General features: G+C 45.3%; 1 protein-coding gene across 4 annotated transcripts in view; it reads right to left on the bottom strand.

The window, feature by feature from the left end:
• Positions 1–634: 634 nt before the first annotated feature.
• The window catches only part of EHF (ETS homologous factor), a 39,650-nt gene continuing 21,551 nt past the window's right edge, over positions 635–18,733 (bottom strand). Inside the window, exons 2-9 of one of the 4 annotated variants that reach the window (XM_061151773.1) lie at positions 18,437–18,536; positions 14,531–14,776; positions 11,921–11,983; positions 8,531–8,599; positions 8,343–8,411; positions 2,923–2,985; positions 1,047–1,242; positions 635–943 (exon numbers count right to left, since the gene is read on the bottom strand). In XM_061151773.1, the coding sequence (XP_061007756.1) occupies positions 844–943; positions 1,047–1,242; positions 2,923–2,985; positions 8,343–8,411; positions 8,531–8,599; positions 11,921–11,983; positions 14,531–14,776; positions 18,437–18,533 (903 nt within the window). In that variant the 5' untranslated portion in view covers positions 18,534–18,536 and the 3' untranslated portion in view covers positions 635–843. The remainder of the gene's footprint in view (positions 944–1,046; positions 1,243–2,922; positions 2,986–8,342; positions 8,412–8,530; positions 8,600–11,920; positions 11,984–14,530; positions 14,777–18,436; positions 18,537–18,733) is intronic. The other 3 variants (XM_061151783.1, XM_061151800.1, XM_061151791.1) reach the window with 3 other exon arrangements.

Below are 18,733 nucleotides of genomic sequence, written 5' to 3'. Positions count from 1 at the left end.
CAGATAATGGGAATACAAGAGAAAACTCATCATCTCCTTTTCCCACTGATTTTTTTAAGCAATTAATATAAAAATAACCAAGGCCAGGCCTTCTCTTAAATAACCAAAAGTGAGCAGAGGTGGCAACTGAAGTTTTTCACCAATGAGTTGAGAAGGAGGAGGGAAGATAGACTTCACACCAGGTAAATCATTCCTGAATGAGTATAAAGCCCCTTGCACCATTATTCTTCTCTGATTTAAACAAAAAAGTTATGTGATTATGCAGTGATTACAGTCCAGCCTGGACTGCAGAAGTCCTCAGTCTCCACTCACTCACTCCTGAAGGTCAAGGTAAACATCCCAGCATCCTTCTGGTTCATCCCATCAATCTGAGACCCTGAAGTTCATCCTGGCGACTACATCCACCTCACTTGAGGAGGCCACGTGAATGCTTACGTGTGGAGGACATGTCACCTTTTCCTAAATCATTTTGCATATAAAAACATTTAATGCCCTCTGATTATTTTTCTTTCTCTTAGCAAGAAGCACAAGACACTGTCCTTCTTACAGCAGAAAAGAACTTCACAATAGAGTCAAAAACAAATCACAACCAGACACAGCGTCATATTTCACAGAAAACTGTGTACGTTTGTTCCCCATATAGGACATACTTCAAAAGTAACAAAATAATTTTATCAACTGTCATGTTCCTTCTTCCTGTTAGAAGTAGATGTATTTTTTTTCCCCCTCGTGGTACATAAATATCAGAAAAAAGTAGTCTTTGAAATATTTACGTCGGGGAACTTCATGGTTGGTTATCATTTGGGGGGGTGTTTAGCTCTGTGTTCAAAGGTGTCAGCAGCTTCAGTTTTCATTTTCCCTCCATCCACGTGCATTCTTGCCAAATTTATATACCAGTCTTCGGCCATCCACACGTTCCAGAATTTCTCTTTTGTAGTAATATCTGTAACAAAAGACATTGCATAAGGGGGCTGGTCTAATTAAGACGGCTGGGGGAATAAATGGTCATGTGGACTTCTCATGTTTGGAGACGTGAAACTCCTAACCTCATGGCTCGGCTGAGTTTTTCGTAGGTCATGCTGCTGTTGTTTTTCTTTTTCCCCCATAGCTGGGCCACAGCCTCTGATTTCAAGAACCTGAAGATGCCCTCAGACCGGTCTTCCCACTTGATTAACCCTGGATTCTTGTCTGGGTTCAGCAGGATGTCGCGGATGAATTCCCATAAGTGAGTCCCTCGCGGATCTGAGGCCAAGTGGAAAAGAAAGAGTTTATTGGCAGCTTAAGTCACACCAAAGAACAGCTCGAGGAAGCCTGGAGCTGAAACATCTTCCATCAAGTGAGAGATACTCAGTACCTTGCTACCCACCTATGACACCACATCGCAGTATTGAGTATTTAAGAATGAACTAACACAGTTTTTTAATTTTACAAATCAGAAAGCTGAAGCATGGAGAAGTTAACTGACTTAACCAAGGTCACACAGCAAATCAGTGGCAAAGTCAAGACAAAAGAATAGGTCTTACCTAGAAAACAGATTTGTGGTTGTCAAGGGGAAGGGGTTGGGGGATGGATGGAGTGGGAGGTTGGGGTTAGCAGATGTAAGCTGTTATAGATAAAATGAATAAACAACAAGGTCCTACTGTATGGCACAGGGAACTATATTTGATATCCTATAAATAAACCATAGTGGAAAAGATATTTTAAAAAAGGATGCAGAGGGAGGGGATATATGTATGTGTGTGTGTGTGTGTATGTATGACTGATTCCCATTGATGTACAGCAGAGACCACCACAATATTATAAAGCTATATCCTCCAGTAAAAAATAAAATAATAAAAAAATATGTGTATATAGATATATACATATATGTATAACTGAATCACCTTGCAGTACTGCAGAAATTAACACATTGTAAATTAACTTCAATAAAAAAATCAAATTTAAAAAATCAGTCTAGATCACCTAGGCTAGTGGGAGTATCTTCAAAATATGGTTAACAGATTGCTGGGGATTCGTTTCAGCCTGTTACTTCCCAGAAGAACAATGCTCAACCACTTTTATTTATTAATAGAACCTCAACCAATTAGACAGCTGCAACCCAACAATTGTGTGTCAGCCAAATGCACAGGGTTCTAGAACTCTTAGGTCTAGAATATATTGCCGTGGGGTCTCACAGGGGTTGAGGGAGTCAATCTGAAAATAAAACAGCGACTGTAATGACATTAGCAACCAAATTCAATTCTATCCCCATAGGATTTGTGACACAAACTCCCTCCCCAAGCCCCAATTAGAGAGGCTGTGTTCCTTCAGTCCTTCAGGATGACCTGGAGTAGAAGATAGCAAAGATGTCCAACCCCTACAATTTCCAAATTATACCACCTTGATCTCTTTCCCCCACCAACTCTACATCTCTGATATTTCATACACTTTCATAAGATTTTATTATTGGGGGAAATACAGCTCCGCAAAAGCACTGCTGACGCTTAAGAATAAACAATATCTCTTGGCACAGTAACTCAACAAAAGTAAGAAGCCAACATTCAGCAAAAGAAAAAAAGAATACACCTCAGCTGTTTCTTCCCACCTTTCTCCTCATCCCACCCACTTTTTTTACCCCTGGAGAAAGGGGGATAGTCCACCCCAGGCCTATAAGAAGTTCCCATTCACAGAGGTCTTGGTGGTAGAACAAATAGAACAGAGTGAGGAGGAAATAGCCATTGAAACTCTACTTTGAGAAACCACTGCAGAGGGGGTTGCTTGGCCAAGAAGTGATGCCTCTCTTTTCACACCCCACCCAATTTGAGGTGAAGAAATGCAGGCAGCAGGAAGAGGCAGTGTTTGCCTTAAAACTGGTGGCCTCCAGTAACCCTCCACTTGTACAAAAGGAAGGGCCAGGAGGCAACTGAAAGCCAGCCAACTTACTGTGCTTTTTTGTGTGGGGCTTTGTGGGGTGGTCTTGCTCCTTTTTCATATCAGGTGACTCTGCTAAAGAGAAAAAAAGGAGAGCTGCTTCATTTCCCTATTTCCTACAATTATCATCTTCATTCATCCATTCATTTCACCAATATTTATTGAGCACCTACTACATGCCTGGCACTGTTCAGGTAGTTGGTTGTGAACAAAACAGAGCAGAGACGATAAGTGCTCCAGAGAAAAAAATGTCAGGGTGAGAAAAAAAGGGTAGACATGTGGGAATGGGAATAATTTGCAATTAAATATAAGGTGGTCACAGAAGAACTGATAAGGGGACCAGAAGGGCGTGAGGAAGACAGTCACACAGAGAACTTGTGGAAGAGCCTTCTATGCCTGAGAGTAGTAAGTGCAAAGACCCTGAGGTTGATGTGCACAGAATAGAAGGAAGCCAGTGTGGCTGTGAGCAAGGGGCAGAGGGGAAACAGTGATGTTCAGATCACTAAGGCATTATAGGATATTTTGAGGATTTTGGTTTTTATTCTGTGAGAGATAAGAAGTCATTGAAGGATTTAGGTCATCGAACAGTTTTTTTTTCTAATGTAATACCAAAATGTAAACATTTAAAACAAAGAAAGATGACTTTTAAGCCAAAGGAGTGCCTTTTTTGGCATGCAAAGTTACATTTTAATCAGCCAGACAAAGGTGCCATTGACTGGCCTGAGCTCAGCACAGAGGGCCACAGTGGACTGTGGAAACACAAATTAGTTTAACAAATGACTCATTATGGTGACCCTTGAAATTATCAACAAGAGAAAATGACAGAGGCAAATTTGTGAAATAAAACTTGTTAAAAACAAAACTAAATGACTTAGCAGTGTGTGTGTGTATTCCTGTGTGTGTGTGTGCCTCTGTGTGTGTGTGTGTGTGTGTGTATTTATGTCAGTGGGCATGTCCAGTATCAGGAGAACTAAAGCAGATCTTACCAAAAAAAAAAAAAAATCCCACCATCAAAAATCTGCCAACTTGAATACAGAACTGCTCGTAAGTGGTAGCCAATCCCAATAAGAAATTGGGCCAGTATAGCACATCTCTTCTGTGGCCATTACATCAGAGTTCCCTAACTTAGGGTTTGCTGACCCACATGTGGCTTTCAAGAGCACTTTAATCAGACCAGCACTGCTGGCAAAGGAAGAGGATCCAAGCATTCGAGATTGGCAGGAGTGGTCGATTATTCAGTAAGGTTTGAACACCACTAGCTCCTATGAAAATGGTAAAGACTAGCTCTTGTTTCTTTAGCACTTACTTTATACCAGCACTCGGTCAATACTTTACATGAAGCACATTATGTGATTCACACAATAACCCTATGAGGAAAGTACTAGCAGGATCCAGAGGTTTTACTCATAACGACTATTCTATGCCATTTACAAAGATGGTGCCACATAACAGATTTCATAAATGCTTTCCCTGCCAAGAATCAGGTTCAGTTCTGCAATACTCTAGTCAGTGGGGAGAAGTCATTCCAATTTGATGATTCTGTATTTCCCAACGTGCATAGACGAATTCACCTATCTGAGCACCCAGACTGTCACAACTCGAAGCTCCCAGCAGCTTGAAAGTCATGGTGGGGTGGATGAAAGAGTTTTAATCAGATCTGGTTAGAAGAGAAACCTCTTTTTCTGGTGGTTAAATGCCCCGCCACCCTCCACTCCCCCCCACCGACTCCCTCCCCACTACAACAATGTCAGCAGGAGGGTTTGCACCTGACTCAGATTTCTCTGAAACCTGGAAAAACAAATTCACAGAAAATGCAAGGAGACTCCACTCTCCCTCTCTGTAGGTTTCACAGTGAGGTTGCGACATCCCATCAGGATGTGACAATATTGCGACAGGTTGGCACCCACCCCGGTTTCCAAGTGATGCATCACTCTGACAGGGCCACGTTGTTCTGCAGACAAAGAGTGGCATTTACCCAGCAGGCCACAAGCAAAGCTTATTTTCAAATGGCATCCAGGAGTGGTGCAGGGCCATTATTTCAGAGCCAGGGTTGAAGTCAGGAAAACCCAAGTGTAAGTGTCTCTCAGCTTATTGGCCTCAATCCTTACTTAGGGGTTGCAAACACACGTAATGCAAGAATCAATTACTTTGGGAGATTAAAGTACCTTTATGAATAAACTGGAAACCTTGGACCCTCTCCCCAGAAAAAGGCACATATGTGTGTGTGCACTCATGAAATTCTGTAGCAATTTCAGGAGTTTGTGGGCCATCTAGCTGTCCATGGATTCCAGATTAAGAACCCCCAGACCGGCTACACCAAAAGGAAATGTTCTCTTTGAGATGTCAACTATTTACCCACGCTAGACTCCATCCATCTTAAGGAAGAACCTCAGCCAAAAAAAAAAGCCCTCAATAAAAATGTGACCATCATTGTATGGAAGAATATGCAGCCACAGGCAAAAAAAAAAACTGGAATTTCTTCTAGCCTCTTCTTCCAGTCCCCAGTGCATGGGGGTCAATCTGTAGAATCACCCACCTGCCTCAGCACTAAAATCTTTTGATCTGAAACTTCACCTTAATACGATGGCCTCTCCCCCTGGCTCTTCCCCTGGCCCTCAAATAAAAGTCAGAACCTTTGAAGTTAGCCGTGTGGTTAAGTGACTCATCCTTATAAAATAATAGCTTGCTCTGAGGAAGTTGTCCAGCTTGGCTTTCTCCTGCTCTGCTTCCAGGCACCTCAGGCCAAGGTCCAGTCTGGACCCGGGCAGCACCAAGGCACAACTTTATGAAGAGTTCCAGAGCATGACTTCAGCTAAGCTGCTTCACGAGAAGCAAAGATTAGAAGTATTTGCATATGATTCAGCTGTGAGCCATTTCTTTACGGGATATACAAATTTCAGTGTTATAATAGACCATGCCACCCTCGCTCTAGGCTCAGCGAGTCGGTGAATAAACACATCAAGCCTGCGTTGGCATGATTGGCTTGGGGACTATCGGGCAGATCAGGAACACTGGCGGCAGCCATTTTATGAAATGAGCAGATGACAGAGAAATCAAAACACGGCCCGCTTCCCCACCTGTGTTTATCAGCGAGGGCATCAGTTTATGTGTGGCCTCACCTCAGTGTGGCTTGTAACTTGCATTAAAACACATAAAGATACTTAACTGCCTTCCATTTCATGGGAGCTGGAAATCAGAAGACTCAGACGAATGACAGGTCTTTGGGGCAGGGCTGGGGGGTTGCAGCAGGGTGGGGAGGGGGTTGGGGGGTCCTGGTTCCATTCAGTAGAGACTAAACTATTCTGAAAGGGATTGATCCTTACAAGGCTGTAATTAACTATCCTACCTGGAGGGCTTGTTACCCCAAAGAATTTACCAACCCAGACACTGAATTGATTAAGTGATCATTCTGATAGAGCTCCTGAATGGCTTATCTCTTTTTTCAGCCTGTGTTACAATTTCAGGATAGGAATCCAGGATAAAGAGATTAAGAATCAATGAAGGGACTTCCCTGGCAATTCAGTGGTTATGACTCGGTGCTTCCACAGCAAGCGGCATGGGTTCAATCCCTGGTCAGGGAACTAAGATCCCCACATGCCCCATACCAGAAAAAAGGAAAGGAAATTTCTTGAACTGAATAAAAATGAAAATACAACATATCAACTTTTTAAAAAAGAACCAAGAGGTGTGAAGGAGAATGGATTTATAAAGCTCATTTTAAGAGGGACTATTCAAAAGTAGAGTAAGTGAACTCAGAAGGTAGTGAGTTCTTTGTTACCTCCAGAGGATCTTCCCCACCCAGGGATCGAACTCACGTCTCCTCTGCCTCCTGCATGGCAGGTGAATTCTTTATTCCTGAGCCACCAGGGAAGCCCACAAACATGAAAACAGACATTGGTTCCTATTGATTCTGAGATTCTAGCAGGTAAGTCAGGATGCAAAAGAGAGCAGGGTCGCCTGGCGTGAGGGCAGCAGAGCTGTGATTACTGCTTTTGGTTTCCCAGGTGCCTTGAGAGCTAACCACCCCTGAGGCTCGGGAAGTGGTTAGTTCAACTTCATTCTTAGTTGCTATCTTCTGCCCTAAGCCAAAGACTCAGGACAAGGGAGGCAATACCTTAGGAAGTATGGCAGGAAGTTAGAGGGTGACAGGGGTGGTTTCTTCAGCTCTGAAAACCTTAGTCTTGACTGAGTGGCAACAAAATTTTACTCTGACTGGCTCAGTTCCCCCAGAATGGCAAATCCACTGCCGAACGTTTCCAGTGTTTGATCTAGTTCCCTAATTTCAACAAATATTTAGAGTGACACATAATGCGATGGGCCACCGTGGGGGAGGGGGAAGTAAAAAAATGAACTGGCCTTCGCTCTTCACCTCAATTCCAGAAGCATTTACCCTGGCTCCCAGCCCTGTCTCAATCAAGGGGCTTGAACCAAACAAAACCTCAAACCAAAAGCTTTCGTTTTTTCAGTTCTCAACAACACACTCAACAAAAGCCAAAAAAAAAAAAAAGAGAGAGAGAGAGAGAGAGAAGGGGTTGTTGTTTGACTCTTGCCTTTCACAAGCACTCTTTTTAAATCCCAGTTCTGAAGCTGCCCCCAAATTAAGTTCCAGGAAAAGATAGAGTCACTTGTAACAGGTCTAAGGTCTAGTTTACAAAGCCAGACAGAGCCACAAGTTTGCAATGAGATCAAGAGTTGGCAAGAAACCATCTCTTCACCTTCCCAGTGTGCTCATTCCTACCAATAGACCTATTTGTAAGTGGATGGAGAGGAATAACCTGAAAGCCCCTCTCCCAGACTCCCAACAGACCCACCCTCTCACTCACTGTGACTTTGACTGAGTCATGGATAGCCTTCGGATACATCCAATCTTGAACACAACTAATATGAACATAACTCATAATGTGCAGGTGGTCTGATTAACTATAGTCCTGATGAACCTTCAAGTGCAGACTTTAAAACTGACCCATGATTCCCAAGGTTCTAGAAGTTTTAAGCAGCTGCACCTTCAACCCAGAGACCATCTTCCCAAGTTCACGGACCTCTGGATTCCACTGTGAGACATTCTTTTTCTAAAGCCAAAGACAGCTTGTTGAAAATTAAATAGAGCCTTCTCCCCCATAAATATACCCATTTATTAATGATTTTATCAGATAATTTCACAAAAGTAAGTTTTTATTGAAAAGAGAGTTTTTCTTGTCACAAGAGAGTGATTTGGTTTCACAGGAGGGAAACACTTTTCCTAGACACATGTTTGCCGATCATTTTCAATAGATAAACATGAACTCAAAAGCAGTTCTTTTATAAACCTTTCCCAGACCTTCTTTGGGAAAGACTCCAGCAAAGCTGGAAATGCAGAGCATTGGTAATTCTCATTAATTCTCAGTAAGCACTTGCATAAGGTACACTCAGCCTTGGGTGTCAGGACAACTTACCAATGGGAAGGTGACCAGTGGTTGTCATGGAGATCTGGGCCCGGCAGAAAGTTTTGCTGTCCAATAAATCTGTGGCAGTGAAAACATAAGGGGCATTAAGATCCCCCTCCTTACGACATAAAATTTTGGCTTTTAGAAAAACAGAATCAGAATGTAAAGGGGGTCTTAAGTGTTGGGGAGTTAGTTACCTACTGTGCTACCATAGTTGGTGTCGTATAAATAGTTTTCTTCTTTCCAGGTGTTCATGATGGAAGGGTCTACAAAGGACAGAAAATGGAAATGTCAGCAGCCACCTTCCGCAGGTGGGGAGTTTGCCTTTTCTTACTCACTGTTCGTTATCAAAAAGGTGTGGGACAAGAAGGTGGTTTTCAGAGAAAAGAGATCAGATTCTACTTCAGTCACATGTTGATTTACAATAATGTTAGCCCAGTTTTTCTTCCAGCGCCCTGGGGGAGATGGACTTTGCTACAGCCTCATCCAGGTGTTCTACACCTGTTGCATTTTGAGGGACGTGAGAGCAGTTGCAACAGTGGGATCCTATCCTAGACCAATGCTTTCCTGGGGGTATTTCCAGTCTGCACTTGGGGGTGGGGGAGTTCAGGGGCCTGGCATTGTCATACATTCTACTGTACTGTCACCAGAATACTTTTATACTAGTTTTAAAAAATGGTAAGGACAAGTAATTTCATGATGAATGAGCATCTTTTCCTAGTAATATCTTCCTGGGAGAATTAATTATGTTTCTTTCATAAAAAGCCCGCTCAGTCTTATCATAGAATCTTTATTGCTAAAATCCAGAGTGAAACTCTTTTTTTTTTTTTAAACTCTTTTTAAGCTGGGTGACAGCTCCCTCCCTCCAGGACATCTCCAATAGTCTTAAGAGGTGGACATAAAGTTTTCAAAATAAAACTGAAGAGAAGGAGAGGAGATTGTAACTGAATCAAATAAACAGCTTTTAAGAGTAGAACCTCATTAAAATGGATAAAGAAGATGCAGTACATATATACAATGGAATATTACTCAGCCACTAGAAAGAAAGAAATAGTGCCACTTGCAGCAACACAGATGGTCCTAGAGAGTATCATACTGAGTGAAGTAAGTCAGACAGAGAAGGAGAAATATCATATGACATTCCTTATATGTGAAAACTGAAATGAGCTTACAAAACAGAAAGAGACTCACAAACTTAGAAAATGAATTTATGGTTGCCAGAAGTGGATGGGATAGAGAGTTTGGGATGGTCATATACACATTGCTATATTTAAAATGGATAGTTAACAAGGACTTATTGTATAGCACATGGGACTCTGCTCAAAGTTACGTTGCAGCCTGGATGGGAGTAGGGTCTGGGAGAGAAGGGACACATGTACTTGTACGGCTGAGTCCCTTGGCTGTCCACCTGAAACTATCACATTGTTCATTGGCTATATCCCAATACCAAATAAAAAGTTTAAAAAAAAAAAAAAGAGTAGGGCTTCATTGCCTCATCTTGGAAAAGAAGTTCTTTCTTTCTTCAGAGTGCTGGCTAAGCACATCTCTTGACTCTTTAGATCTCAGACTCAACAGAAACTCCCCTCCACCTACCCCAAAAGCAGCCCAACTCCTACACACCCCCCACATCTGGGCTGATCTCCAACAGAAGATCTCTTTTTTTTTCCTGGCTGGCCAAGAGCTGAGCGATCTGGCAGGAGCTGTCACCTTGTCCCCACCAGGAACTTTCTGCTCTCCCCTCCTCACAGATGGAGATGCCCTCAGCTCCCTCCTGCCCAGCATCTGAATTTCAGGGCTGGAGTGGTAAGCCACTGGCCAAGTTTCATTTTGTTTTTATAGCATAAATGGTATAAAACCTGACTCACTGGCTAAGTCCTCTTGTTTATGACATAGGGATTTAGCTGGTATTCGAACTAATAGCTACATGCTTGGGCACCCCAAGCCCAATCTCTTAGGGTTACACCCTCTCTCCTCGTTGGCTTACTTCGTACACCTGTTGTTGTCTCTGAAAACAAACTGAACCAAACGAGGTTTGGGGGTGTTGGCCCCTGTATGAGCCTCCTCTCCTCTCCTCCCAGGGTGCACCTTCTTCCCCACCCTTCAGCTCAGCTTTCCTGAACTGGCAACACAAGAACGTCTGGATGGTCGAGGAGGAATTGTCAGGTACTTGGGACCTCTCCGGTACCACCTCCTAGCTCTTCCACTGGGGCTATCTGTCTGGTCAATAATGGGGGTTAGAGGTGAGGGGCCACCATCCTCTTGGCCAAGTTCTATTCCTGCTTCTAAGGCAGTCAGGCCCATAAAGCACAAACCATCTGGGTAACTCAACCCCTGGTCTCTGGTGGGGGGAAGGGCAGGGCTGGAAAACCTAATTAACATGCTTAGCAGCTATTGTTTTTTCTTTAATAATGGTAGACCAGCCCCCTTATACAAGAGTAAATAACTGCATGGGGCCAGTTTCTGCCCCTAGTGACTCACAAATCACCCCAGGTCAAATTCTGTCCTTGGTGACTGGCACGAAAGCCTCAGGGAGACCTGTGGCTGACTCTGTGGTTGGCCCATGTGACCCACATTCTCGCTGATGTGGGCATGGGGAGAGACCCTGGAGCAGGGGCAGTTCCTGTGGACTTGGGGGACTTGCAGAGTTCTCCCTAGACTAAGAGGTCATAAAGGGGCAATATGACAGGAAACTCTGACTGATACCAGGCTCTGGGGCACAACTTCTGGAGGCAGTTACTGTTCTCTGCAGGTACCCTGGGGCTGGGGGGTAGCGGGGAGGTGGGGAGACAGAAAGTCCCCAGGAAGAGAGAGTTCAAGACAGAGGAAGGAGGGAGGATTGGGCAGAAGGAGAACAAAATGAATGTAATGGCTCTGGGACCGCAGATTCTACTCGGAGCTCAGAACAGCAGCCTTTGTCTGAAAGCGCCCTTAAGGCAGGAGTCAGTTCCCCAACTGCTTTGGATATCCCTACAGAAACTCCAAAAAAAAAGAAAGAAACTCCAAGGTCCCCAATCTCTCCCCAAGTCCAGTCTCTTGGGGTAACACCTTCTCTCCTCGTTGGGTCACCCTGTACACCTGTTGTTATCTCCTCATAGAGTAACTACGACACCCAGTCCGGAGCTTCCTCCTCTTTATGAAACACACTCCCTCCAAGTGAGAAGAGGGAGAGGAGACACTGATGCTTCCTCTTCTCTCCTCTTGCTTCTCCTGACTCGGCCAAGTCCAACCCTCTGACTCTCTGCGGTGAGGAGGATGCCGGCTTAGACTCTGCATTTTTCTGGGCTCCCGGATCAGAGCCTGGATGCTCCGCTGACCAACCACAGGAAGCAGAGACGTGTGGGAGGAATTAGGCTCACCACCAGTCTAGAAGTCAGAAACAGTTGGCAGTCATGGTCCCAAGGACAAGGAATGAGATTCGTGGCAGGGTGGGAGGCCCATTGGAGACAGCCAGGGAAGAGGCATCTCTGGATTTCCTGCCAAAACACTGGCTCTATCCTGCTCCCACACTCTCCCTCACACTCGCTCCCAACTTGTGTTCCCCAGGCCTTTGCTTCCCAAGTTGGCTCCCTTCATCTACCACGGCTCACCGGTTTGTTCGGTTTTGACAATGACATTGTGCGTGGACTGGAACAGGTCACTGCTGCATTGGCCTGTGAAGGGCAGATTGGGAAAGTCAGAGCGGGCCCACACGGAGCCAAAACGTGTTGCTTGGCCAAGGATGAAGCTGGCTTCATGGAACAGTTTCTGCCAAGCCCACTGCCTGATCATTATCCTTCACTTCAGAGAGGGGGCTTCCCTCTCTGCATCTGTAATCTCAAGCCTGGGGTCCTTGACCCAGAAAATCAATAGCTGAGGCACCCACCTCAGATGGAATTATTTGGCCTTTTAAAGAGAAGACATCCAGTATAAGGGAACAAGAACTTTAGATGTTAGAAAACCAGTTTCTCCACCAATAGCTGCAAGTCACTTCAGCTTTCTCGGTCTTGGTTTCCTCAACTGTAAATTTAGGGGATTAAGCTAGATAAAGTCATTAGATGGCCTCTAAGGTGCTTTCCCATACTAAGATCTGACACAAAATGCAAACAAAAACACAAAACCATCTTAATTCTTTTTTGATCTTAAATGAAACCCCTTTTGGTTAGATCTAATCTGTGAGAAGTCTGGGTACGTGCAGTGATTCTTCTCTTGTGTATGCCTTACAACTTCTCTTCAGATGTATCATGTATAAAAGCACATGCATGCATGTTCGAAGTAGCTTCAGATGTGTCCAGCCCTATGGATTGTAGCCCGCCAGGCTCCTCTGTCCGTGGGATTCTCCAGGCAAGAATACTGGAGTGGGTTGCCATTTTCTCCTCCAGGGGATCTTCCTGATGCAGGGATCGAACCCTTATCTCTAATGTCTCCTGCATTGGCAGGCAGGTTCTTTACCACTAGCACCACCTGGAAGCACCCCATTAAAGCACATATATACATGTAAATTCATTTTGTATGTTTGTCCTCCACAGCTAGATTACAAATATCTCAGGAGCAGAGGTCACGCTTTAACATCTCTGACCTTCAGTTTTCCCAGAAGAAAACTTCCCCTATCAAATGGGCGCAATGTTTATTTTCTCGTAAGGTCATCAAATGAATCCATTTACTTGGAGTCCTTGTATAAATAAATACTCAATAAATGTAAGTTAGTAGAATGTCTACAAAAAGGCAAACGGCAAAAACAAGGTGAGAAATCTGGCCAGGAGGCAGTCAGAGGCACCGGCAGTATGCCGTGGGACCAGACAAGTCATGGAAGGCCAAAGATGGAAGGCCAGAGCTGGGAAGTCAAGGGTGACCACATCCCCTCCCACGCCTCCCTGTCTTAAGCTTCAATCAGAACAAAGCTTTAAAGGAGTGGATTTAATTGGAGGTGGGGAGGTAAATATTTTTAATTCTTCAAGTATAAGTCTGCTGTTTCTGAAGACTCCTGGGCGTTATTTTTAGAGCCTTGTTTGGTTTGGTTCTAGTAAAAGAAAAATGAGCAACCACCTCTGAGCAGGGCGGGAAGCAGGGAGTGCCCTGGAGCTGAATGAGGTCATCTCAAACGGCCACCATTGCTGCCAGCTCAGCGGCCAGGCATTGGGTCTCTTCAGTGTTGATGGCAGCTGTTGGGATCTGAATCTGGTCCCCAGCCCTGGAGCTCATGTTCCCCACAGCCCCAGCTCCACGTCCAAACACAGGTTCTGCTTGGATAGGTGTGCCCGTTCCAAAGTAGACAGGCCAGCCCACTATTCATACGTATCACTGCTTCCCAAAAGGGTTCTCAGAGGAGCTGTTTTTTAAATAAGCATTATCAGAAGAACTTTAGGTCAGTGTCATGGGCATTCTGCAAGATAGTTGTCTCCCCTACCAAGCCTTCCAAGCCAGTGTAGCGTGCATGCGTGTGTGAACCAACTATCACTGGTGGGTAGCCTTTGAATGCTTCCTGTCTATGCGCTGGGTGAGGTGTCAGAAAAGTCACTGCAGAAACATCCCAAACCTGTCCAGACCATTAGTTCTCACCCTTTTTTTGATTTAGGACCTTTTAAGAATCTGTTGTCGGAGAAGGCAATGGCACCCTACTCCAGTACTCTTGTCTGGAAAGTCCCATGGACGGAGGAGCCTGGTGGGCTGCAGTCCATGGAGTTGCTAAGAGTCGGACATGAGTGAAGTGACTTAGCAGCAGCAGCAGCAAGAATCTGTTGTAATAACATAAGGTTTCTCTCCTCCCCCAAAACAAACTAGATCTAATTTCACCTATTTTTTACCATACATATGTCCCATTGTAGGAACCTAAGTATAGAAATATTTTTTAAAATAGCCATGGTGATCTTAACCAGCAAGTGATTGGGAATGAAACAATCAAACCCTGTTTGTAAGAGAAAGAAGTGGTTTTCTGAGAGCACCAAGTATTCTGTGAACACCCAGCTAACCCTTGTCTCCTTGGGAATTAACCATAAGGAGACAATTACATTACCCTAGCTTTGTATGGGATTTGGCACACCTTGTACCCTAGGCTTCAAGCCTGTCCCCTCTCACCTCTCTTCTACTTCCCTGTCTTGGGAAACAGTCATTTGGAGGTGAGACCATCCTCAGATGTCCCTAAGCAGGAACCCTGACAGTCGTGGAGTCTCTGCCCTTCCCAGCTGGCTCCTAGCAGGGTAGAGAGAGTGAAAGAGAGTCACCATTCCACTTGAGATGCTGCAGGTTGCTATAAAGGAGCTGCCCCGCCGTCCCCGCCGCCCGGGTGAACTCCTGCAGACTCATGCTGCAGAGGTGCTCGCCGTTGACGTCAAACTCCTGGAAAGGGATGCAGCTGGCGTCCAGCTGGTTGGTGTCCAGGAGGTGCTGGAGCCACTCCCACACCTGGTACTTGGTCCAGTACTGAGGATGGATTTCATGCCACTGGCCTCCAAAAAACCCACTGGAAACTGCAAAAGAGGAGGCAGCCCTGTGAGTGACCTGTGTCTGTCTCTGAGCATGATCCCAGACAGGGAGGTGCACCACCAGAAGTCACAGGGATCGTAGCCAAGGTGTGCATGCATCAGCAGAGGTTGGATGGGCTCTGGAGAGGAGGCTCTGGGAAATGCAATTCCTTCCCTAGTTGTGGTGGGAGCCAATCATTCAGCCTCCCCACATCTTCCTGTTGTTCCTTGTATACTTACCCCTGGGCTCTGGATAAGGACACAAGACTTGAAATGCTCTGAGATGATGAGCTTCTTCCCCATCTTCCACAAAGTACCAAGAAAGCTAATGCATTGCTACAGTTTCAGCAACGTATTGGCTTTCTGCCCACACCCACATAGTTCCCATGGTTTTTTTTCCCTCTCTCTCTCACACACACCTATACATACACACATACCCCCAATTCAGACCATTTTCAACCAGAAGCCTGAGACTCGGGTTCTCTTCTTTATGATGCCTTTGTTTCTCCCCAGAGTGGTCCAGATGATTCATCTGCTCGCTATACTGATGTCCCCCTGCCTAGTACTGGTTATTACAACCACTGTGACGTCAATTCCCTACCCAGTTACCTTCAGCAACTTCCCTTTATCTGCTGAAGTTAGGTCCAAAACTTCCAAGTCAGGTACTGAGGCTCTTCACTATTCCTCAAGTGACCTTTTGCCTTTTTTCTATATTGTCCTTTAGGCCAGTTTGAGGTTTAGCTATGACTCCCTGTTGACTTCCTGCCCAACTCACTGACTCCGACCACCCATAAAGCCATCACAGACTCCCTGACCGACTACGAGGGCTGCCGTCTCTAAATCTCCAGGAAACATTCCCATTTCTCATGACTTCTGTCCTGTTTTTGCCTTTTTTGATAGGTCTTTGCAGTCCTATTCTTCTTTGTAAATTGTATGCTCAATTTACCCATCCTTGTATCCATCTTACCCATCCTTGTATCTCATAAAAACTACTCAGGGCTTTTGCCATCATAGGTGCTTTCTCTATTTCTTCAGTAAATTTGTTGCTGAAGAAGAAATAACATTGGAACCTGGAAGAGCTGTGAGGTTCATTCACAGGATGGCTGATTCAAGTACCAGTGAAGAAGAGGAGTTCCTTCAAGCCAATAAATATTACTGAGCTCACTATGGACTAACCATCTATGTATGTGACTCTCATATTCACTTAAGAGAACATCACTAAATCAACCCAGAGTGCTGGAGGGATGGGAAGAGAGAGCCAGCTTCTGTTGGCATGTGACCAGGCTGGGAGCTCTTACGATCCCTTCTAAAGCAGGGACCAAGGAAGGGAGCACTGTCTTGGAAAAGGCGCGGGGTAGGGACAAGGGGAAGACCCTATTATAGCCCACCAAGCTGAAGAAGGGGAAATCTAACTGAGCATAACACACAGATACTCCCACCACCTCAAGGATGGACCAATAAAGGAAAATGTGGCACGAGAAAATGGTCCCTAACTTTTTCTTCAAGGTCCTGCTAGATCAGTATTTCTCTAAACTCTAAAGTAATTATGAATCACCAGGGAATGTTGTTCAAATGCAGATTCTGATTCCATAGACTTGGGGTGAGGCCTGAGATTCTGCATTCCTGGTGAGTGTCCCAGGGATGGGGATGATGATGATGATTGTCGGTGGACACAGTTTGCGTGGCAAGGAGATACAGAGCTCCAAAAGGTCTGATCCCCATAATACCCATAGCCTGGCCCTCAACACTCCCCGAGGAGAAGCTGAAGGGGGAATGCTTCCAACCCACTCCTGTTTTTGCTCACCCTCTTGGACTTCATCCACTGCCCCCAGACTTAAGGATTGCTAAGAGCAGGAGGTCAAGATCACGTGGGCACAAAGGTACTATCCTGGGTCATAACTGCCATTCACATTAGATGCCTTACTCTTCATATCTCACAACCACACAAAAGCAGGCCTGAACCCTCAGCTGGGGTCCTAAAGGGGAAGCCAACAGTGAAGGGGGAAGGGGTAAGGATTGGAAGAATCTAGTCCCCACATTTAAATACATAGAAATATTCCCAAATATACTAACACACTGAGCCTAGACGGGATGTCTCTCATTCCCCCCACTTTTTTTGGTGTCTCAACAATACAGCTGTTGAAGGATGGGCTATATTTTTTGCAGCTCCCCAAGTCTCTGTTCTTTTATCTTTAAATTAATTATTTTGTTAACTGTGCAACTCTGAGCTTGAAAACAAGAGACAACTACTCTCAACAACCCCACACCGGGCCTCCAGTACTTTCTTCTTTCAATGTCACGTGATTCAGATGAGAGGAGGGTTCCTGACAGTGCAGCCTATGAGAACTTGGCAGAACCAGAGAATTTTGTCTGAAGTTGAACAGGGCAGGCTCCCCACTAGCCTCCAGAAGTTTGGGGAGAAGCATTGAAAAGCCTATGAGTTCAGCTCCTCTCTGGCATTCAACTGGTCTCCCCGACCCCATCAATCAAGATCAGGAGCTTCTGGAAGTGAGAATGTAACAGTGATGAGTGGATTCCACTCCCTGCAAAGCAAACAAGTGGAATGCTGCCATAATGGAAGGTCCTAGGGCTTGGGATGCAAAAGACTTTCCAGCCTGAAGAGCTTTACCCTGTTTAGAATTATCCTTCAAGGTCCCCACAGGGAAGCTCATGCCCAGAAAAGATAGCAGTTCAGGAGGACAGGTGATCAAATAAGAGAAGGTCTGCCCTTCCTGTTTTCCATGCTGTGTGGCTGGGGATTCCAAACTGAAAGGTGGAGCTGCCCAGGAATCGGCGGCTTCTTGGAGAATGCAACCCTTCCAATTAGCATCCCACTCCTGCCTCCCAGACACTGTTCACCAAGAGCCACTTTCATGATGTTCAAGGGAAGCAAGAGCAGCAGAGTCTCCGGGGAGGAAATTAGCAATAGGCAGAGGGTGGGAGAAGGCCCAGACCTCCTTATACCTGCTGCGGTCCAGTGCATAGCAGTCTGCCCCAACTGACTGCCTTCACAACGAGGTGCACGGCCCTGATTAGCAACGACTGTATTCAATCTGGCTTCTACAGTAAGCCGTGGGCTGGATCCACCAAACCCTCTGTAGGCCCCAGAGTTAAGCCCTCCCTCTTCTAATCCATCAATCCCAGATTAAAGCACCACAGGCAGGCACATGGTCTCCTAACAAATCTACCCACCCTTTACAGAGGGAAGTCACCGGAAGATGAAACAGAAAAATGAAGCTGCTCTAACTCTCTTCTCCTTAACGTTCATGCTTCAATGCCACACACACACACACACACACACACACACACACACACACACAGTTTTCTCTCCTATCCCATCTTCATATCCCAGCCAACACTATTAAAATGGCCTTACTTTGGGGTATCTCTTCTCTCACCCTCTCTGTCAGCTTACCAACCTGGAACTTTGAATATTGAGAGGAAACCACGTAATATCTCAAGTGGGCTTCTGGCTGGGGCTCCGGGGACCTCTGGGATCTCCTGTGTGAAGAGTTTTCTCCAGTCCCCCTGGCTCCCACATCCCCTGTATTTCCCACAGGCCTCCTGGCTCCCACACCCCCTGTATGCTTCATGAAGTTGGGGAATGAAGTCTAATCAGAGCAAAGGAAGAAGCTGCAAGGGGAAAGACATGCGCAGCCCCCTTACCATTGCACGTGGGGTAGCTGTCTGTCCAGGCCGGCTGCTGGTGGAGAAGATTGTTGCTGGGGTTGAGATTCATTACACCACTTCCTTCCAGAATCATGATCTGTAAGGGGATCAAACAGGCTGTTCCGTCAGTGCCTCTGGGACAAACGTCATTTCAGAGTATGGATCATAGAGCAAATTTAGGAAGGAAGAAAGAACGTGTCCTCCCATCCACTGCCTGCCAAGCATGTTGCCACAGCCCTTTCAGTAAAAGCAAAACTGACTGGCAATTAAAAATTTCCAGGTTCAATTTTCATA

This window comes from Dama dama, chromosome 1, assembly GCF_033118175.1.
Source record: "Dama dama isolate Ldn47 chromosome 1, ASM3311817v1, whole genome shotgun sequence".
Taxonomy (NCBI): domain Eukaryota; kingdom Metazoa; phylum Chordata; class Mammalia; order Artiodactyla; family Cervidae; genus Dama; species Dama dama.
Note: the sequence above shows the minus strand (reverse complement) of the source record. Positions and strands in the feature narration are given on the sequence as shown.